Below are 23097 nucleotides of genomic sequence, written 5' to 3' on the forward strand. Positions count from 1 at the left end.
CCACCTGCTTGTTGTCCAGAGAAAAACACAGGGTCGTAACATCCATCATTCCCACCCGCCCCCTTGGAGCCAACCATGCCTCTCTCCTTTAGCCTCAACTTTTCCTGACCATCCTCACCACCACCACCCATCTCCCACTACACCCAGATTCACTTCCACCATGATGGGGACTCGACTTACTCCCACCATCTCTACTGACATCTAATATATGTAGATCCCAATCTCCCACTAGCCGACCTCACCTCTCAGCTCACCACAATCTTACACACCTCTGCCATAGCCGCATTTCCATCCACCAACCGATCTACTGCTAGACCCTCCACCGGCACCATACCCCAGAATGATTGGTACGACGAGGAATGTCGCACAACACGTGAGCATCTCTTACGCAAGATTGCAACTAGTCAAATCCGAGAGCGAGATGCTCAGAGGATTAACCAATACACAACCAAACGTAAGAAACAAGCACACATTAAGGGCCAATACAAGGACTTATACTAATCTCTCAAAGGTGCACAGACTGTATTGAGGGCTGGAAGAAAATTCGAGAGCAACGCCTGTTGGAGGGGTCATCTCCACTATTCTAGGTGCTTCCTCGTTGTTTCTGTTTTGGAAGGAGACTGGCTGGTGGTCTGCCCTGCAGTACACAGGCGAGTAGGCGAAGCATGTTGTGCAGGTTCACACAAGTTTGAAGTACACAGGCGATCAGGCGCACCCTTTGTGCATCAAGTCGGCGGCTGCAGGAGACAGGCTGGTTGGAAGGAGGCGGACTGTGCCAGGACAGCAGCGCACATGTGGGCTGAGCAGTTTTCCTCACGTGCTTTTCCTTTATCTCTCTTGGGAGGAGGCGCAGAGTTGCAGACTGATGTAGAAGGTGGCGCAAGCAGAAGCGTACTTGTGACGGCGGAGAGCTTCAAAGGACTCCTTGGGAAATGCTCTGGAAGACATCAAGGGCTTACGCTCGCATGTGTGTGTGCCGGTGGGCGCTCGTGCGCGCACGTGGGTTGTTGGAGGAGGCACTGTTGTTCTTGGATACTGTCGTGGTGGCTTTGTATGGAACTGCAACGGAGCATTGAGACTGGATGTGGGGGCCTTTGAGGACAGCTTCAGAGATAGGGACATCATCTTCTACTCGGAGACACATCAGGCCCCAGGCAGCACATTACCGAGAGTGGCGGGATACAGATGGGAGACGACTTGTAGACAGGAGGCCCGTTCGAAGCATGGTGGTCGCGGATCCGGAGGAATTGCAGTTCTTTTTAGAGAGGAGCTTCAGCCACTCATCCATGTTATGCGCTGTGATGAGAGCGCGAGGTACATGTGGGTCAGAGTGAGGGCAGATGAGGGTAGACCCCTATACATTGCTATATGTTACTTTCCACCAGCACATCTCATTATGCAGCGCCCAAGGGGCAATCTCCATATATGATTCTAGATGAGGACATATGGGAGTTCTCCAGGGAGGGAGATGTTATCATACTTGGGGACTTTAATGCTCGAACAGCTCAGTACCAGACCTCCTCCTTTGACACTTCGGAGGAGATGTTGAGAGAGATAGATGTGGAGGAGATGTGTTTGACCCGGAGATCACAGGATGAGGTGGAGTGTTCTGAGTATGGGAGATACCTCTTGGAGATGGGGACTGCACATGGGCTGGCCTGGTCCGGCCATTTTAAATGGCCTAGAGAGGTATCCACTTGCCAGTGGCTTTACTTGCTTTCCACACAGACATGGGGCCAGCACAGTGGATTATGTTTTAGCCTCGCCAACCTTCATCCCGAGTATCCAGGATTTTGCGATTGGCCCCAGGCCCATCGGAGTCAACGGTGGATCATGCACTTCTCTCCTTTACGGTGGATTTCCACTACAGTACCCGCCAGGTTGGACAAACATGCTTTATTACAATGATGATCTTGGATCTTAGATCCTACTTATGCATGCCTGACTTCCAATGCATACAAAGATGCATTGATCATTAGAGCCTAGAGGTTAGATTAGGTAGAAGCAAGCCCTTGGGTTGATTGGGATAAAAAGCCGGGATGTCCGAATATTTGGATGTTTAAATATTATTAATTGCCTTTTCAATGGGCAGGTTGTGTGCTTTTCATTTAGTGCTTCAATGTAGGCTGATTTTAGGAACCATTTGTAAAGCTCAAAATTCAATCCGCAACTGTTAATGTGCTTTATTGTGATGTTGCAGTATGCGAGTGGATGTATATCGGGTGGTGAAATCTTTTAGTCATAAGAAAAGAAGTTTGCAGCCAGAAGCTGAACGCTACCTTGAACGCTTGGTAAGACCTTTTAAGTCAGATACTTTTCTACTCAAAAAACAGTATCTACTCAAAAAACTGTGAGTGGTTGAGCAGCTGGTTATCCTAATAAGTGTATAGGTAACAAAAATTTGATTTGTGAATGTGCATATTTATTGCATGTGCTCAAAACTTTGATCATGTATATAGGATTGGATTGTCATTTAGTGATGATTTCTCTATCTTCTAGTGTGACAAAGAGTACCATGTTCATAATATCACAATCAAAAGGTTTCCTAGAATTCTTGGGCATTTCACGACAGGAGAGCAGATGACATGCAGCCAAGAGGGGGAATGCATGTGCAAGATAGGCAAGACATTTAGCAGGCAGACAGGACAATAGTCATACTTGTGCACCCATCTCTTTTTCTTTTCCCCCCAAGAGAAGATCGTTTCATCAGTGAAAGAAAAAGCCTGCGAGACTGGTAGAGTACAAATGCTGCAAAAATGCAACCATATATACAAAGACATGAAAGGGAGAGCTTCCTCCATGGCTGGCCGCTCTCGGAGGGAGGGTACATCAGAGGGGCCTATAATGCCAGGAAACTCCTCCATCCTTCCTGGATTGGAAGGGTCTGGGGGTCCAAGTGCGAAGGAACGCCTCTTGCCTCTGCTGAATGCACTTTGACTCGCCGGTCAAGCGCTTGAAGTGCCCTCTCAAGTTGTGAATGAGATCCACCCATATGGCTTGGATGGTCTCCACAGATAGGGTAGTTATTTGAGATGTGCCAAGCTGCTAAGCTGTTGATGGGCTCCCATCGCTGGCTGGTGCCCACCGTCCGGGGCTCCCATGGTTGAACTGGGGCAATGGCCATTGTAATCACGGAAATGCAGAGATGGGTGAGAACCAGTGCTAAGCCGCTGCCGTCATCCTCATAAAATAGGGCCTGGCCTGCCTTTGGTATCCAGGCATCTGCATTCCACATGACTGTGCGGGTGGTGCTCAGATGAGATGTGAAGAGTCAGAGGATGCGCTGCCATCTCTCTGGGCCTTGGGGCGATCCCAAAGGCAGTGTCTGGCTCTCCTCAGGGGCGTCACATTGGCGGCAATTGGCCGGCCGCCCAACGATTACCAGCCAAGTGCCAACTGTGAGGCTCCTGTGGGCCAGTAGCCAAAGAAAATGTGTCACCGTCTGTAGTCGGAATATCTCTGTAGTCGCTCCCAGAAGTCCTGGACTGAGGATGAAGGCACACCCTGGGTCTGGTGCCATTGATGGATTGCAATAAAATTCGTCTACCCAGGCAGGCAGTGTAATCGAAGAAAGTAATGTCGCCCTTGGCAGGGGGGACTGTCGGATGGATGCCATGCTTATGACCTTGAGAAGAGGAGGGTTGATGGACAATTTCTGTCCGATGCCCCACAACTGCGATCCTTTGTGGGGGAGAATGAGGGTCTTCGCCACGCTGCTAGTGGGAGGGCAACAGTTGGCCCCGGGGGCCAACCTTGAAGGTGCTGATGACACTAAAGAGAAACCAAAAACCACAAGTGGCACACATGTACGAGTGAAGGATGCCATCGAGGGGGCATGGGGGAATCCTCTACAGTAAGGAGCTAGTCCAGGGGAATGGCTGCATCGATATCGAGGGTCATGGTGGAGATCCCTCATGCCAAGAAGGTGAGCCTGCTGAGTCTGCTTTGGCAGGCGACAGAAACCTCGCCAATTGCCCAAAGTCTGGGACGGCCCCTCGCTGTTAGATAGGTCCTGTTATGGTAGATTGGGGATGCCTGAAATACCATTGCACCATGGTGGTAGTTGGTATCATGGGTGATTCCATGTTAAATACTAACGGGCTAGTGTTATTGGTGTATGCACATTTGGGGCCATGCTAGTGTTATTGGTAAGAGGTATTATGGGTGATTGCATGTTTTTTTTTTCCGAGAAAAGATCCTTTCATTAGTTATATAAGAAACGCCCATAGGGCTACAAAAGATCTCTCCTGCTCATAAGAGAGACAGAGCAGTGAATACAGCCTGGCAGCCCGGGAGACTCTCCCTAGGTGCTGCAAAATACAAGCATCAGTACAAAGAACTGAGAGGCTAAATCATACAATAGGGGGGGGGGAAGAGCCAAACAGGTGGCCTGTAGTGCCAACGGGGGGATCCCGTGTGTAAGGTGTAGAAAGGGCCACAGCGCCAAGTGGTGTGAAAGGCCTGGCGCCGTAAGATCGCCTCATCCGAGTCTCCCCGGATGCGGTCGTACTGTCCTCGCAGGGTGTGGATCAACTCCTGCCAAATCCCCCATACAGTCTCTGCTGGTGGCTCCAATCTCCCCTCAAAGGCCGTAAAGCACCGGGCCCTCCAGGTGAACCAGATGGTGAGGCTGCTGAGGAGCTCCCATCGTAAATCCCTCTCCTGTGTCCAGCTGGCGGACGAGAAATCCGGTGCCGGAACCAGGCGAGGCTGGCCCCTAATAAATCTGATGGCCTGACTGCCCTGCTCCATCTCATAGCCCATAGCAGGCCCTGACGAAGTCGACCAAGCAGCGGCACCCCACGTAAACATACCCTCTAGAGAGAGGGGGGCCAGAATACGCAGCATCCGCAGCCAAATCTGCTGCGCCTGAGGGCAATCCCAAAGGCAATGTCTCTGTGTCTCCATAGGGTGGCCGCATCGGACGCAGGCCGCCGGAAGACCGCTGTAAACAAGCCAAGTGCCAACTGCTGAGCCCCTGTGGGCGACCAGCCATTGAAAAGTCGAGATCCTGCGGGCCTGTCGACTAGCCCAGAACCGAGCCCAAAAATCCTCTAGGAACTCCTGTGAGAGTCCCTGTAGTCGCCAATGCCCCGCTGCGGCTGGAGAGACCGTCCTCCTCGCTGTCAAAATATGCCGCCCCAGCCGAACAGTATACTGGAAAAAGGTGATCTCTGTGGCCTCAAGGGATGCATAAGGATCATGCCACCCGTACTCCCCGGGGTCCCACTGTAGCCGGGCCAAGGGGCGCGCTGCATATGCCCATATGCGCCAATCCGGGAGCACATCAGCAGGGTCGGGGTCAATATGCCACTTCCGAGAAGCGGCGGCCACTACCCGAATCCTCTGAAAGGTGCACTCTGCAACCAAAGGCGACTCCACCTCCACTCTCTGGAGTCTGCCCTCATCCTGAATCTCATAGTAGAGGCAACTGCCATCCTCAGTGCAAGCTCTGACAGCAATCAAGATCTCCAACTGTGTAAAGGCTCCCATCCACCGTGGGGCCACTGGCTCGAGAGGCGTGAACCACTCCTCTGTGAGTGCCTCCTGAATATCATCCCTCATAATCAACCCCCCTCTGAAGTGACTCAGCCTCTCCACCTGGATCTCCGCTGGTAGATTGCAGAAGGCCTGCCAGTCTCCAAAACTACGAGCTGGGCCTGCCGCTAAAGGCCCCCAGGCTAGCCGAGGCCGAGAACCCAGCATATGACCCTGCTCTGTGCGAACCGTTGGGCTCCAGATGAGCGGCTGTCTGGCCCGCTCCTCAACACAAGAAGGAGGTCGCTGAGAGAGCCCCGGTCTCAGCAGCTCCCAAGCTCTCAGGATACTCAAAGCAAATCTGTCCTCCCATCCTCTACTGAGGCCTGTCCTCCTCATCTCTATAAAGATCCAGCGAATCTCTGGTGCCCAAGTGCCCCCTGCTGGGGGCGCCCGAGCCTGGAGCCGCTGCAAGAGGAGCTCTTTCCAAGGCTCAGCGACTGGAAGCAACCCCCGAAAGATAAGCTTCCCCAATAAAGCTCTACTCTGATTGACTGGATCTATAATGCCCAAACCTCCTTGAGCCAGTGGAAGTGTAATAACTGTCCATGCAACCTTTGCCCGAGCTGGCTGACCGTCCTGCCCAGACCACAGAAAGTTCATGATCAGCCTCTGTACCTGGCTGATGCAAGAGCTCGAGAAGATCCAGCAAGACGTAATGTACCACATGGTCGCTAACAGCACCTGATTTGCCACCACCACCCTCCCAGCCAATGATAGTCGAGCTGTACTCCAATACAAAAGCTTCTTCCGAATGCTCAGAAGAAGCGGGGCAATCTGCTGCTCAGGTGACAAATCTAGGCCAATCTGGCATCCCAAATACCGCACTGCTGTGCCTGGAGGAATCCATCTAAAACCGGGGTCCGGGCTCCATGCCGGAGTGGGAGCACTACTGATCCAAAAGGCCACTGTCTTGCGCCAATTGATCAATGCTCCCGAAGCTGCACTAAAAACCTGGAGCGACTGCTCTGCCCGAAGAAGATTGGCCTCTTGGCCATGCAAAAATAAGCCCGTGTCGTCTGCAAACTCAGCATCAAGCAGGTCCTCCCCCCGGACTGGGAGCTGAAGTCCTCTCAAACCAACCTCCTCTGCCGTCAAATACATGCTCATAGCCTCCGCAAAGAAGAGAAAAAGAAAAGGGGCGAGGGGACACCCCTGATGGACTGATCTGGTCAGCTCAAAACTCGGCCCCCGTCCTCCTGCAATCAACACCTGGCTGCGAGCTGTGGAATACAGAGCCGCCACCCCTCTGATCCATCCTGGCTCAAAGCCCAGGCGAAGCATAGTGCCCTCTAAGAAACCCCAATCAACTCTATCGTATGCCTTCTCAAAATCGAGAAGCATCACGACCAAGTCCTCGCCAAGAAATCTAGCTCGGGCCGTCGCCTCCCAGAAAGTAAAGATGTTGTCAAGGATACTGCGCTCCTTGACAAATCCTGTCTGAGTAGCATGAATCAACTCCCCCAGGAACGGCTGGATCCTCAAAGTCAAGGCCTTTGCTAAGACCTTGTAGACAGTATTGAGGATCGTAATAGGCCTCCAATGCCGAATATCATCTGATACTCCCTCCCCCTTGGGGATAAGATAGATCAAGCCCTCTGAAAAGCTCTGCGGCATCACCCCAGTGTCCAAAACATGCTGAAAGTCCCTGCGGAGGCCTGGCCCCAAAAGGTCCCAATAGCGCATAAAAAAGGCCGGCGTCAATCCGTCCTCCCCTGGGCAACTATGTCGTGGCAGGACCCTCAAGGCCTCGGCAAGCTCAATCTTTGACAGAGGCGCACCTAGAACTGTACGCATACGGTCTGTGACCCTCCTCTGCACATGGGCCCACACAGTCTGTCTGCAAATATCTCGATCCTCAGTGGCTGGCTCCGCTGAAAGCAGGTCTCTATAGAATGCAGTGGCAATGGCTCTGATCTCCCCGAGCTCAGTAGCTACCGATCCATCCGGTCTACCAAGCTGGCGGACTCCTGCTCGCGCATGACGGGGCCCAGTGATCTCAAAAAACTCTCTAGTCACTCGTATCACCAAGCTGCGTCCACTGAGAGGCCTGACGACGATAGTAAAACTCATGTCTCTGCTCCTCTACCTCTCGAACCTCCTGGCGTGCCTGGCTCAGCTGGGACGCCACCCACTCACATGCAGGCTGCTGCTCCTGAAGGCGCTGTAGCGAAGCAAGGCTGCGTCTCAGCCGATGCTCCCGCTCGGGAATCTCTCCCAGCCGTGTCAAAGCTGCAGCGTGCAGAAAAGAGCTAAGATCAATGAGTCCCTGGGCACACTAGCCCGTTGCGTCCTGGTCAGAGCACTGACTATCATGCCAGATCCTCTCAATGTCCTCAGCGAGACTGGGATCTGTAAGTACCCTCTCTGGGATCCTCAACTGCAAGCTGGGCTCACGTGTCCTCTCCTCCAATGTCAAGATAACTGGCGCATGATCTGAAAATGAGGTGCCAGCGAGAATGCCGACGGAGCCCCCTCGCTCCCCTAACCAGTCGCCCACATAAAAGCGATCAATCCGTGATAGATTAGTCCCTCCCTGCCGGTGATCCGACCGAGAGAAACTAAGACTGTCCTGAGACCGGGAGAAAGCCCCATGCTGCCATGCATCAGTGATCCTCAGTGACATGCAAAACCGGTCCCAAGCTGCAAGCTCCGTGCCGTGCACTGTAACATGACTGCCTCCCACCCTATCTGCCGGGTCCTCAAGCATGTTGAAGTCTCCCCCGACACACCAATGTGCGGCCTCTGGCAATGCATCCGTAACCTGGGTCCAGAACTCTGCTCTGGCACTAGCATGATTGGGCACATAGACGTTGAGCACGCCCAATAGCTCATCATGCATCCTCAGAATGACATACTGTGCTCTACCAGGCACAATGATCCCTCGATCTGCAATGGCCTGCTGCCATACATCTGCAATGACCTTGCATACTCCTCCCTGTCCACCCTAAGGACCAAACCCTGCAGACCAAAAAGTGTCCTATCTACCAGGCATCACCGAACCATATCTCCGGATCCTGCTCTCACCCAAGTGGTGCTCCTGCATCATCAAAATATCAATGCTGCCACCAACCAGGCATCTCTGAAGCTCCTGCCTCAAGCAACCATGATAGCGTATAAAATGTGCTCCGCCAAGGCCCTGTACATTCCATGAGATGATCCTCATGGTTGCCCTGCTGAGGTGGATGCTGTCTCAGCCGTACGGTGGGCCTTCGCAAGCGGCTTGGATGGAGAGTAGTCCCCATCCGAGCGGCTGCGAATCTGCCCACCCGGTGTGCTGGAAGAATCCCGGATCAGGCGCCAGTGGCTGTGGCCCATGGCGACTGCCTCCCGCTCTGACAAAGCAACCTCGTGTATACACACATATCCAGGGTCGCGTGCTAAGTCTGCCACTATGCGAACGACCAAATGCCAAATCCCTGAGGTATCCACACTCCCGGGATCCAAGAAAAAATGAGCCAACTCCCAAAGTCGGCCTATCACATCTGTCACCTCCAGATCGCTCATGTGATGAGAAAACTCAACTGCCTGAGTCTTCAAAGTGCTGAGAGCGAGCTCTAGAGTCCACTCCCGGTCGCAAGGGCCACATAGAGGGAACGAGAAGGCCACCGCTGAGTCTAGTGCCTCCTCCCCGCGGGCCGGAGGTATCACTACATGAACTCGGATGGGTGCTGGCTCATGGGGGCCCTCTGCTCCAAAAAGCCGTGTGAAGGTATAATCAAAAGCCTCCGAGCGCTGTCTAATGCCAAGGCGGCTCAGCCGACTGCGGATAGATGAAATCCGTGAAGCCCTAATCGGCATAGGTCTCCTCTGTGATGCTCGAGCGAGGTCAGTGCTCAGCGCTCTCCGGACTGCAGGTGAACGCCAGGGAACTGCCAGGGCCTCCGGGGAAGGTGATGCGGGCAGAGGGGGAGGAGGGGGAGGCGAGGGGGGTGGAGAGGGAGCCGCTGCCGAAACCGGAGCGGAGGCGGGAGGAGGCGATGGTGGAAGCGAGGCGGTGGGAGGGGACGGGGGTGGGGGGGGTGGAGGGGGGGGTGCTGGCATCTCCTGGTCCTCAGTCGTCGCCGCGGGGGTCTCCTCCTGGAGGGGAGAAAAGCTGTTCCTCACGGGAACCCAGTGAGGCTGAGACTGTGGCTGCTGCTGCAGCGGTCTCTGGGCGTGCTGCTGTGGCTGTCTCCCTCGGCGACGCCCCTGTCCAGGCTGCCAGTCCGAGGCCTCTGTGGCTTGAGCAGGTGTCCCGGAGGCAGCCTGCCGAGCCGAATCTGTGGGCGGGCCATCAGTAGCCTGCTGCTGTGGTGAGGGTCGGGGTCTCCTGCGAGGGCAGGCCGACCTGCCTGCAAATGAAGCACTGATTCGGGAGCCTCGAGAACTCCTCTCTCTGATCTATCCATCCCCCCCCTATTCTAGGTAGCTGAATGACCTTAGGAAGGGAGGAGATGTCAGACACCAACACTCTGACCGAAGGTAGCCCAGTTGCTCTGGCCACCACTGAAGCAGCTGAGGGGCCAGTCTCTAGTACCGAGCCCACCAATGCTCCGAGCCTGGGGAGGAGCGGAAGATACTCCCGGCGGAGTCCAGGGAAGCAAACTGTAACATGAAAAAGGCGCTCTCCTTGCTCCGCTCTGCTGGGTCAAATCCATGTTGCCAAGGTCTGAAGAAAGCCCGATCACCCCTGATGTCAAGGGGACTCATGGCAAGGACCTTGGCAACACTCTGGGCGGCCTCGAACTCGATTTGGTAATGTCCACGGCCCAATAGCTGTACGTCCAGGATCTTGCCCACATCTGCAAGAAGGCGGGCCTGAAGAAGATCCCGGATCTCCCCTCTGCTGGGGCGAGTGCCGACTATACGGCAGATGGTGGAATGTGCCTGGAGGCGTTCCACCTCTGCGGCGAGGCTCGCTTCCTCTTCTGGCAAAAGAGAAAGCCTGATGGGGGTATCCTCAGGGGCGGTCGAGGGGGCTGCAGAAGAGTCCCTCTGAGGTGGGGCGGGAGGAGCCTCCATCAGAGTCTGAAGCTGTGGCGAAGGCGGAGCGAATGCGATACGTGCAAGAACCGAGCTGCACGCGAAGGGCGGAGAGGGAAGGCGGGAGGCTAAAAAAAAGAAGGATCCCCAGGGGCGAAAAAAACAGCAAGAAGGGGGGGGGGGAAGGCGGCGAAGAAACAGCAAGAGGGGGGGGGGGGGGGGGGGGGCGGGAGCAGCGCAAGGAGAGGCGGTGGGGGGAGAGAGGGCTGGTGGAGGGGGGGGGGGGACGGGGTGCTGACGAGGGGAGGGGGCGCGAAGGCGAACTGGGGGGGGGGGGGGCGCTTCAGCGCGAGAGAGGGAGAGAAAGCGAGGAGAAGGGGGGGGGGGGGCGCGATGGCGAGAAGAAGGGGGGGGCGCATAAGCGCTGGCGGGGGGGGGGGGGGGGGGGGGACAGGGCGCGAGGGAGGGATTGGTGTTTATGTTTGTGCCTATCATATGTTGTCATGCTGGGATTGATTGTGAGGTGTCCAATTGATTGTGTGCAACTAACATGGTTGGCATGGTTGAGTAATAGCTGATGAGCACTATGACGGAGCCGACTAGGACGTCATATGGGTGCAAGGTTGTGCATAGCGCATATTTATCGTTTGCGGTATCATGTGGAGTTACTTCATTTATTTAGTCACGTGCTAACATTTTGTATTATGTCCGCCTGCTTATTTTGTATAGTTAGGCCGTGCTATATTTTGTGCACATGTTGGAAAGCTTTGCTCACACAGAGATTTAAGGTTTCAGCTGAGAGAGTCACACAGAGAAGGAGATGGAGATGGACACCGCACAGAGAGATTGAGAGTGAGAATCAATGGAGGTGGTAGAGTCAACCTTCCATGCGTGTCGCATCCATGATAATATGAAAGTACAAAGCAATAGATAGAGTGTCCTTTCACATTGGATCTCCAAGGGGAAAAACCACATGGGAGAAAATGCCCTTGGTTAGGTCCTGCTCACATGTAGCACTACCATAAGTGGTGCATTTGCCTTGAAATCTTCCCTGTAGTGGAAGGGTGAACCTGTACAAGGTAGCAAATCACTCTCGATATGAGAGCAGGTCTAAAGCTTTTCGGAAAGCTTCAAACTTCTCTTTAGGCAAAGCCTTTGTAAATAGATCTGCAACATTATTTTGTGTAGGGCAGTAAGATAAACTGATCTCCCCTGCATGTTCTCTCTCTCTTTGACATAATGATAATGGATCTCAACGTGCTTGGTATGTGCATGAAATACAAGATTTCATGCCACGGCCATAGCACTCTGGCTATCAATGAGAATAGTAGTGGGTGTCTATTGAGATTCATGAAGATCAACCAATAATCTCCCCAGCCATACACAATCTACCGTAGCAATGAAGGTTGCCGTGTACTCAGCCTCGTAGGTAGATGTGGCAACTGTTTTTTACTCAACCAAGATATGCATGACCTACCAAGAAAAAAGAAATTCCCATTGGTGGATTGCATGATATCATAATCATTAGTGATCTAACTCCAAGAGGGAGATAGATGAAATGATGCAAAAGATACTACTTCTGTATATATGATGATTTGCCGTGGTCGACCACCTTCTATTGCTGTCGACCTGTATTTAATTTCATGACTGAGTAAAATGTCAAATAAAATGTTATCGCTTTACACGTGTGGTCATATAACTGCTACCGACTGATCATGAGATGTTGTTGACTGTGCTTAAATGCTGCCGACTGGATGCTACATGCCCTAAATGCACCTAAAGTTACCTAATGAGGGATTTAGATGTGGGATTAGCCATGGCACTGCCTTGTGCACGTGACATCCCCTCCTGCTGAGCTTGATGACGGGAATCCAACTTTTTCTGTCTTTGATTTTGGATGATTGTCATCATCCCTTGATTGCTTTGGGATTCCAACTTGCTGGTCATACTTCTTCCTTGGCAACTCAACTGAATCTCCTATCATGCCTCTAATTTTGCTTCATGAGCATCGAACATGTGCATCGTGCTCCAATGTTGTCCCCTTTGTCTGCATACCCTTGTCCTTGAATGCGCTGACTTATGATTGATGATTGAGGTTGATCAAGGCACCTAACTGAGGTTGCTGTTCCTATTCTGGGAAGCCACTGAGGTACTCCTTTGAGGACCTAACTTCCATGTGTTAAATGCACCTAATATTGATGCGAGATGGGGCTAATTGTAGGATTAATCATGGCATTGCATGTGTGCACGTGACATCCCCTCTTGCTGAGCTTGATGACGGAATCCAACTTTTTCTGTCTTTGACTTTGGATGGTTGTTCATCATCCCTTGATTGCTCTGTGATTCCAACTTTGTTATATTTCTTCCCTAGCAACTTTGTTATATTTTTGTTCCAATGTTGTCCCCTTGCATGCATACCCTTGTCCCTGAAAGCACGCAGTTATAATTGATGACTAAGTTTGATCAAGGCAGTGAGGCACCTGATTGAGGCTGCTCCTCTTGTTCTTGGGAAGCCACTAATGTACGCCTTTGAGGACCATTCACCTAATGCATGCCTGACCTTCTTGATGCTTCTTAACTGCTTGCGTTTACCTTGCTTGAAATTGGACACCCTTATGACAATGCCCTTGAAAACCGCGATAATGCCCTTGTGGTGCAAGTATGATGCCCCTGGGGTGGAGGTTGGTCCTCACGCAATGAAGGTTGGGTTGTGTGGCTACTAGTGAAGGCACGACTACTAGACTGGGTATAGAAACTTTGCATATTGTGATGTGAAGCTGTGGGGCCTGCACGGGTATGGAAACTTTACATATTGTGATGTGAAGGTGTGAGACGTGCAATGCTTGGTGATGTGGTTGCACTTGATGTCACATTGAGGCATGTAGGCTTCCGCTATGTCACATTGCTATCAGAGAGGGATATATTATTTTCAATATATGTATTATGTATATAGAAAAAGGTTACATTTATGCTTGGCCATCACACAGAGGGGTCTTACTGTGAACCTTGGGAAAACCAAGGTTATGGTCTTTCATACATCGAGACAGGGCAGGAGTCAGCTGACATTCACTCTCGTAGGACGCCAGGTGGAGGTGGTGACATCATACGTGTACCTAGGGATTACCTTCTCTGCAGCAGCCACGCGCTTCACCATGGGTTCAGCACCCAGAGCTAGATTGACACGGGGATATGCAGCATTGGCTATGCTAGAGAGACAGTGCCACTAGGCACATTTCAGGAGCCCCGGACGAAGGGGTGGCTATTTGACACATTAGTCACACCGGCACTGATGTATGGAGCAGCGGTATGGGCGCGCCAGGCCTTGCTACCCATTGGTGGACACAGATAGAGAGACCACAGGTCCTCATGATGGCATGCATGATACGCAACAAACCATCAGTACCTCATGACATTATCCAAGCAGAGTTTGCTGCGCCTCCTATGATGGTAGAGGCCATATTCCAGACTATATGCTTGCTAGACAGATTTAGAGAGATGCCACAGGACAGATTGTCATACAGAGCTTTTGAGGCATCTAGACAGCTGGCTGAGGTAGGAGACAGAGGATCATGGTATGCACAGGTCACACATTGGTTCTCACAGCATCTAGACATGGATCATCTACCACCATTCCAGTATGACAGGGATGCACCACATATCCGTCTCTCTCATAGTGAGAGAAACAGAGTATTGAGATAGGACCTATGGCAGCTCTATACACGAGAGACATGGATATAGCCTACACAGCCTCTTCCACCGAAGATGCTATACTACAGAGATCACTTCATGAGTATCACTGATGATGGATTTATAGAGAGGCTTAGATACATGGAGGGCTTTTTACCACACGGCTCCCGAGTAGCTATTGGTCAGCTTAGAGTCTCATCACATCGATTGGAGATCGAGACTGGCAGAGCAGCACAGATCCCCCGAGAGGAGAGGGTATGCAGATTGTGCAGAGAGGAGGTGGAGAGTAAGGAGCATTATGTATGCAGATGCAGAGCATATACAACCATTAGAGAGAGATATCCCATTTTATTCAGAGAGCCACATTCCCTACGCCAAATCTTTGAGGCAGCAGACCAGCGCATAATGGGGAGATTCATTCTAGACAGACAACGTCACAGAGAGATATTGTTACAGGCTCAGACAGCTCTAGAGGGGGGACGACAGACACAGATAGATCACTACATTTTTTCAGAGATCCATCCCACTCCCAGCCCCTACACTAGCAGGGAATTACTCTCCAGAGAGCAGAGACACTTAGAGCCCGCAGGAGACAGAGGACACCTGGCTTTCGAAATTCGGACACCACGCCTATACCAGAGAGAGATGACAGAGATCACAGCTCAGTTTCACAGAGAGGGTGCGGAGCGACTGGCTCGCTTCAGAGCAGACCCAGGCATGTTCTTCAGGGAGCTGTGGACACCCCCTTCGTTGATGTATACCATTTTATACCCGCAGTATGGTACAGGATGGAGCTAGCTAGGTTGCATATCATGATTGTATACTCCATGCATATAGCTTTGCATTCTCCTAGTAGTAGAGCTCCATCCCCTCCCCCACTCATTGTACTTATTGCACACCCAGATTCAGCTTTTTAGTTCAGTACTTTTTCATTTTGTTGGGATGACAGAGGATACCCCACACAGGTACACTGATTTGTCTCATAGGCCGAGTTCGGTCTTTTGGAAGACGTTAATAAAATCTTTCTTTCTTTCTTTCTTTCTTTCTTTCTCTATCTCTCTATCTCTGTGCACCAACTCATCATGGCTTGAACCTCCATCTCTCTCTTTGCACTTGCTCCATTCATGGCACCATGAATGCTGACATGCTCCCACATCCGATGGTATCGGCGGCGAGTGGTACAGTACACAATGGACGCAAAGCGATGCTCTCGTCTCCTAGAAGGTGGATGCACTCTGGACCATCATGAGGGAGAAGCCTCCTGAGGAAACAAACTCTCTTATTGGTGCAGAGTAGATCTGTGTCTCCACAAGTTTGGAGAAGCTTTGGAAGGAACGCCAGTGTGTGACAGTCTTCTGGGAAGCATGAAAGGGTTGGAGCTGAAGAGGAGGCCCCTGGGTCTGGGTGGAGCAGAGGTTTAGATCGGGTCTGAGGCTATGAGGTCACCAGAGGCAGTGGGGGTGGATGTGGTGGCAGGGACAGAGATGGAGAGTGAGAAGAAACAAGGGGAGCCTCAGTGGGAAGCTGTTGCTGAGGAAGAGTGTCAGGCAGTGGGGCTTGTGGCACGACTTCCTCAGGAAGGTGGACCTGGGGTGGGTCTAGGGGAGAACTAAATCTGAGGAAGTCTGGTGGAGCAGGGGGGTCCGAGAAAGATCATCAGCAGGATCCAAGAGTAAAAAGGCTCATAACTGTATCAGTAGGAACCGTTTCCACGGGCTGCGGCTCACACACCCCCCCTTCCCCCGGGTAGGCGGCTCGGCGTGCCTCGTGCTCTGGGCCCCTCTGGCTGACAGCGGTGGTGCCACCGCTGGCGCTGGTGCTCGCGATGCGGCTGCCTCTGATGCTAGGTGCTGGCTGGTTGCCAGGGGGTGTCCTCCATCTGTTTTTTGGGCCGCGGGGCGGGGGGGAGGGGGGGGGTTGGGTGTGGTGTGGTGATGGTGTGCATCCTTGCTAGTCCTGCTGCCAGACATGGTCCTCTGGGGAGCTCCCTGCTGGTGGGGCGGTTGTCATTGGCGAAGATCAGCCGGGGCTCCTGTGCTGGGGGAACTACAGCTGCCTGGTAGGAAGGGGATGGTCAGCATCATGGACAGGCTCTGGCAGTGTGGCCCATCTTCCGGTGTATGAAGCACTGATCAAGAAGGGAAAAATACACGTGGAGAGAAGCAGCAGCGATCCAAGCAAGGGATGGCCACCTCCCGTGGGGGGGCGTGTGCACGACAATATGAAGCGTCAGAAGGCCTGCAGCTGGGGTGACAACGAAAACCATTGAGGGTTGGGACTGTTATCACCTGCCCAAGGGTACTGCCCGAGCCGTGGAAAAATCGGAAGGTACTCCTTGGTGAGCCCGGAGAAGCAAAGTGTGACTAGGAAACCTGCCACCCGGCAAGGGATGAGTGCCCTGTGATGGAGGAAGGGTGAGTTGGCCAGGGCAGGAAGGGATCCAACGGAGTGGGGGCGGAAGGCAGCACAAAGGGGGGACGTTCCATGATGAGATATGCCATGGACATTATTGTATCACTTTGGTCACTAAGCCCATTGGGTCTTTAGTAGACACTTAATATATCTTTCTTTCTTTTCTCTCTCTCTCTCTCTCTTCTGAGTACTTGTGCACCCAACTTCACAACGGCCAAGGAGGATTTGTTGCATACTAGGGCATGTTAGGCTTACTGTTTAGCAGGTGGACCGCACAGCAGTGGTGGAAAGCAACAGCAGGCATGTTTACATTGCTGGGGTTGACAGTTTTCCAAGCACTGGCTGGTAAGAAAAATGCCTGATTAATTTGAGTGCTGTTGGGCAGGGTGGACCAGCCAACCAGCTGCATTCTTGCCATTTGAGAGGGTCTAGCTCTGCAAAAGAAGCTCCAGCCTCCTTTTTCTCTATATTACAGAAGCACAACAGCCCCCCTTTCTCCATCATGCAACCCAGTGTGCAAATGACTTTAAATTTGGTATCAGAGCATAGGTCTCCCTGAGATGGGGTCTATCTTTTGCATAAAGTGACAATGATTCAAGCTGTGGAGTTTCAGTTCGAAAATTTTGGCATGTGCAATGAAGCAAGTGGCATCCCGTTTAAAGTGCAGGATGTCGTCCAAAAAGAAAAAATGGTTTCTTCACTAGCTTTGGGATCGCTTTAGGCTTAGGCATTGCCAAGAAGCAATCATCAGGGATTTTAGCTCTCGATAAGTTCATTCAATCCATCTAGTAATCTGAACGTTGATCCCTGGTGGAAGTCATCAGCAATCTTTATGTTTTGTGAATTACTTGTGAACTCTGTGTCGGTTGCACCTTAGAGATAGAGGTGGACCGGGACACTGCAGCAGGGCATTGATTTCTGGGGACAAGCAAGATAAGGGTGACCTAATTATGTGAAGCATTAGGGCAGAGTCCCGGTCTCCCTTCTGCGCATCAATCCTTGTGTGTTGGTGCAATGGGTTATTTCTACTCTTGTTTAGCTGAAGCAGTCTATGGAGGGAAGAAGGTTTGATGGCCCATCCTTGGCTTGTGACTTTGATTGTGGTACAATTTTACTCCATGGAAAAAATGGCATGTGTGTTAATGGTTTTGTATGGAGCGCTGAAGTCTTCTTGACCTTCAGTAAACCCAATCCTATGTTATTTTTCTTTCGAGAACAAAGGTAATGGATGATTTTTGTAAAGATATAAGTTTCTCCTATGCTGATCAGGTAAGAGATTACGAAAGGCAAGGCTTGAGTCTAAGGTCAGAAATCAGAGAGGAAGCGGAGAGGCTGAAGGCAAGAATAGGAGAGCTTTGCTGTGTGTTCCAAAACAACGCAAACGAGGATGACAGTACCCTGTGTTTTGCTGCTGAGGAGCTAGCTGGGATGCATCCGGATTTTATCAAGGTCAAAGCTTTGAGTGCTTATGCTATGATGCTTTCAGCACATTAGAGATTAACTCAGCCATGCAGAGATCTTAGATGTTAATGATAGAGCAACACAGTTCTGTTTTTGTGCTTATCTAACTGTAGATCCTCTGAAGGCAGAGTTTGGATGCAGGTGAGGCTGGTAAATTGAAGGTTACGCTCAAGCCATTCCACTACTTTCCAATCATGGAACAATGCAAGGTAGCATCTGCTTTTTGATTGAGTTTGTTTTTGAAAAAGTCACCATAAAGTTGAGTCGTTTTCTTTTTTAAACGGTGGCCTTGACTGCTGGGACCAATAAAGTGCCTCATCAAATGCCCACCTAAAAGTCTTTACAGATACGTCCACCCACCCATCAAAATGCTGTCAGAGATCTGACAATCTGCAGGCAATGTTTGCCATCCATCCAAGAGTTCTAGTGCCCATGCTTACCGTATCTGTAATTGCCCTAAGATTATTGCAAGGCCATATTTTATGATTATAGGTTAGAGGGGCCAATAGTAGCTCAAAAGTCGCATGCATCCTCCCTTTTAGAAGATGCAGATGCGTCTTTTGGGGACATGTACCCATCTTAGAGTTGAGTTTGCAATAACTATGCAGATGTTATTTTTTTTCAAGTGGCCTTTGGCCCAAGATCCTCCCGTAGTTACCAATTTTCACCACCCATAGGTGGCCGCCCGTAGGCGCTTATGTATCCACCCATAGGCGATGCCACCGAGGAAGCACCAAGGGGGGTTTTGAACCCAGGACCTCTTGGTCCTAGGCAAACACCTTCACCACTTGAGCTATCACCTCATTGGCACTGTGCAGATGTTTTGGATATGAATTGTTGCTTGATGTGTGATGGAAATGCACATCGGTTGTGCAGGTAAGGTCAACTAGATCAGCTGTTGCCGCTGCTCGCTATCAAAGGTGTATGAAGGAGAACATCCCTATTCTAGAGAAAGTGGTAAAGCTGATTGCATTGCTACATGTGGTTTAATCCTTGTACCATGCATGACTCATTGCTGAACCTAGAATAAAATCTAGATACATATAATTCAACAATGACAGCTCAGCAAACAAATAGTTCTTGTGCTCCTTAGTTTACACCATGTCCCAACACATCATAAATACTATATGTAGTTTTGCAATGCTCCTCCACTCAAATAGCAGGAAGCAAACCTTCACAAACTTTATTTCTTCCAAGAGCGATGCATGAAGTTATAGCCTGCACATTAGAGATACTAAGTGTGTGGATCCCTGTCTTCCATGTTCTTGCAATGGAGCATTTTTGACAATGTGACCACTTGGTGCATTTGAAGCTCTTGGTGCACTCAAGGCATATAGAAACCTCCACATTTGATAAATACCCTTCCATCCCCCACTTTAAGTCATGACACATGTTGCTGCTAACTTACAAATTGTAGAGGGATTAAAATTCAAAATGGTCATTGCATAAATAACTTCAACACATATCCTTCGCCTTCAAAACGGCTTATCAAACGTAGGCGTATAAAAGGCCACCATCCGGTAGTATAAGTGATCAATGATCTTATTAGAAACTATCGCTGTTTGATTGATAAAAAAAAAAAAAACTGTTTTGGTGGTCATCACTCAGTGCCAGAAAAAGCTTCTGCCTTACTACAGAACTTTTATGCTTGAAAATGTTTGCTTCATGTAGTTGGAGCTGAGACAAAAATTGGCTCATCTGCTTGGTTACAAAAATTGGGCAGAATATTCTCTGGAGATACGCATGGCCAGAAAACCTGAAAAGGTTAGTTGTATCACAAAATTTATTAAAATTTATGATTTTGTTTGTTTGTTTTTTTTTTTTTGGGGGGGGGGGGGGGGGTTAAATGGAACTTTGAGAGCTTATTTGGTGGAGAGTTCTTTACTTGCATTGTACTTTTTTTTTGGGGTGAAGGGGGGAGGGGGGGGGGTGTTGTGGGGTGTGGAGGGGAGGGGGAGGGGGTTGTCATTAACATTTGTGCAGGGGGCCAAATTGGCTCCTGTGACCAAATAACACAAGATGAATAGTAGAACTTTAATATCTTCAAAATTCAACTAGAAAAAAAAAAGATTCAGAATAATTAGAATCTTCCTTGAGATAAGGGATTCTATCATCCATCAAAGAGCCATAGGCTATATACCATTCTAACCGTCTTATGTGGAGATCCAATGAGATCCAGAAAGGTCCTTTGAGCCAGTGGGGGATGTGCCTGCCTATGATTGAGATGTTCAATAGAGGGTCTCCCAAGGGGCCACTTCTGCCTGGTCTCAGGTTTCCGACTTACAATTGAGTCATGTTTGGGAACCTAGAGGCAGTCTGCCGGCTGGGATGCCGCAATGAAGGTTCCCTGTGGTCATGCTTGCTTGTCTCTTTCTGGTCGTTTGTGGGATGTTTTATCCTCTTCAGCTGTCTCTGCTGCATCCAGTATTTCACCATTATACAAACCTCCCCCCAAAACACCCCCACATATCTCATATCCCACGTCCCACGTCCGCCGGCCTTTTTACCACACGAAAGCCCTATTAAAGCCACACAACGGTAGCGCCAAGGACTATGAAGACCTTTTCACTGAACATTTGGCCCATGGTTGAAAGACCTGGGCTCCTATCCTAGGTCACATCTTCAATAGGGTTCTCTTGTGAGGGATTTCCTGGACCACCTGCACCATTGTCCCTATCCACAAGGGAGACATAATAACTACTGAACCATCATGATTGGCCACACGTTGGCCAAGATTTATGAAATTTTCTTGGAGGCTCAGATCAGCTCATGGACAGAAGTGCACGGACAATGTCCCATAGGATAGGCAGGATGATGACTACCTCTCATAGGATTACCTAAAATACAGGCTAAACACAAGGATTAGTACATACTACAAACAACATAGAAGGGTACAAACAACATAGAAGGGTACATGCAAGCTCACCACCCAACCACGGTCTGCTTCTGCAAACCTCCTTGGAGGCAGAGTTGAGGCTCACTCCCACAAATCCATGCCGGTCATTCTTGGCGTTCCATATCCCCAGTGCTTGCCCATACAGGCCCTCGGCAAGAGTATTTGTGATTTGCCATGTCCACGGCAGGACTCTGTTAGCAGTCATCTCCTGTCTGTATATGTACACCAGGGCCTTTGTTGTGGGTGTGCCCGCCCGATTTAGGTGTTTTCTCATTTTTCCCCACTCTCCATATTTTTTCCCTATTTTTTCCAGGTGTGGGAGGCATAGTAACAGGGGACGGAGAGGACGGAGGGCCGGGGACGCAGAAACGCCGTCCCGAATCGGCGATTCGTTCTGGCACGGGCTGGAGACGGAGGGGATGCCTTGGGCAGATGCATCACAAGGGGACGCCATCTCGGGAACGGCGGAGCGGGCTACGCAGGTCCAGGACGGGACTGGAACGGGACGGCCGCGGGGCACCGTTTTTTTTTCCGCTGTTTTTTTGCACCGTTTTTTCGCTTTTTTTTTCCGCCATTTTTTTTCGCCTTGTTTTTTTTTTTGTTTTTTTTGCTTCTACCCGTTGCAGTTGCCCGTTGGTGGCTGGCAGCTGCCCGTTGCTTTCCTCACGCTGGCCTGGCTGCCATCACGTGAGACCTGCAGGCTGCAAGGCTGCACCGCCATGAGCCTATAAGGCTTGTGCTCTCCTCTCTCTCTCTCCCACTCTCTCACTCTTGGCCAGCCGCCCCACTCTAGAGCTTAAGGCTTAAGCAACAAGCGCTCTCTCTCTCTCTCTCTCTCTCTCTCTCTCTCTCCCCCCCCCCATACAGGTACACCGATTTGTCTCATAGGCCGAGTTCGGTCTTTTGGAAGACGTTAATAAAATCTTTCTTTCTCCCACTCCCTCACTCTCTCTCTCTTTGGAGTCTGAACCTGCAAGCTTTCTCTAGGCTCTATCCTCTCCCACTCCCTCCCTCTCTCTCTCTCTCTCTCAACTTTCACCCTCTCTTATGGCATCTTCTTCACAAGCAACCTTCGGCTCCGCACGTCGTGGTGGTGCTAGAAGAACCGATGGTTGGTCATGGTGGGAAGAGGTTAATGCCAACCGCCCTGGAAGTGGAGGAGGTTCACGCCCGTGGTCTTGCAAGCTTTGCCCCTATAGGCGGACGAGTGGGTCAGACAAAGTGAGAGCCCACCTTATGCATGAGTCCGGGCACGAGGTTCGATTTTGCACGGGAATCACATCGGAGAAGAGAAGGGAGCTTCTTGAGCGCATTGTCGGGCATGAGGCTTTGAGGGCTGCAAGGCCGGCACGTGTGGCTGTGGATCCTGCAGCATTTGTGACACCACTTGAGGGGTCTGTTTCAGGGTCAGGTTGTGCATCTACCACATCTACACCACGGCCACATGGTGTAGGTTCCTTTGCGATGCCCACACCCGCGCGGCGATAGAGTACACTTGAGGGAAGTTGGGATCCTAAGAAGAAGGAAGAGGTTGATACAGCTGTGGCTCGTTTCTTCTTCCATGACCATATTGCTTTCCATAGTGCTAGGTAAGCCTTGACTCTTCCCTCTTAACATGATTTTTCTAAGTTTCATTCTTATAAGGTCACTTGTTTCTTTTTGTAATCAGATCTGAGTACTTCAAGGCTATGGTGAAGAGGATTGGGGAGTATGGTCCAAACTACACCCCCCCATCATCAGAGTCTCTGCGCGCCACATTGCTCGACAAGGAGAAGCGCCTTGTCGAGCAAGCTGCAGAGAACAGAAAGCGGCTATGGGCAAAGAATGGAGTGTCACTCATTGCAGATGGATGGAGTGACACACGAAAGCGGTCCATCCATGGTCTCGTTGCATATTCTCGTGGCGAGATGTACTTTATTGCTTCACATGATGCCTCAGGGACAGGGAAGAGTGCAGACGTGCTTGTAGCAGGGTGGGCAAGTGGCATTGAGCTCATGGGCCCGGAATGTGTGGTGGGTTTTTGTTACAGATGGCGGGGCTGCAAATAGGGCAGCTGGAGCTATTATTGAGGACATGTATCCACACATGACTGTGTCATATTGTGTGGCACATTGTTTGAACAATCTTTTAAAGGATAT

At 50.9% G+C, this 23097-nt stretch overlaps 1 protein-coding gene across 3 annotated transcripts in view; it reads left to right on the forward strand.

Moving 5' to 3' along the window:
- LOC147635467 (putative thimet oligopeptidase) overlaps positions 1-23097 on the forward strand; it is a 113231-nt gene that overhangs the window by 31048 nt on the left and 59086 nt on the right. For all 3 annotated transcript variants that reach the window (XM_086802758.1, XM_086802756.1, XM_086802757.1), the window contains 5 exons: positions 2201-2291; positions 17872-18051; positions 18192-18272; positions 18940-19020; positions 19735-19827. In XM_086802758.1, the coding sequence (XP_086658884.1) occupies positions 2202-2291; positions 17872-18051; positions 18192-18272; positions 18940-19020; positions 19735-19827 (525 nt within the window). In that variant the 5' untranslated portion in view covers position 2201. The remainder of the gene's footprint in view (positions 1-2200; positions 2292-17871; positions 18052-18191; positions 18273-18939; positions 19021-19734; positions 19828-23097) is intronic.

The sequence above is a fragment of the Cibotium barometz genome, chromosome 9, assembly GCF_041138505.1.
Source record: "Cibotium barometz isolate CiBa-2024 chromosome 9, ASM4113850v1, whole genome shotgun sequence".
Lineage (NCBI taxonomy): Eukaryota > Viridiplantae > Streptophyta > Polypodiopsida > Cyatheales > Cibotiaceae > Cibotium > Cibotium barometz.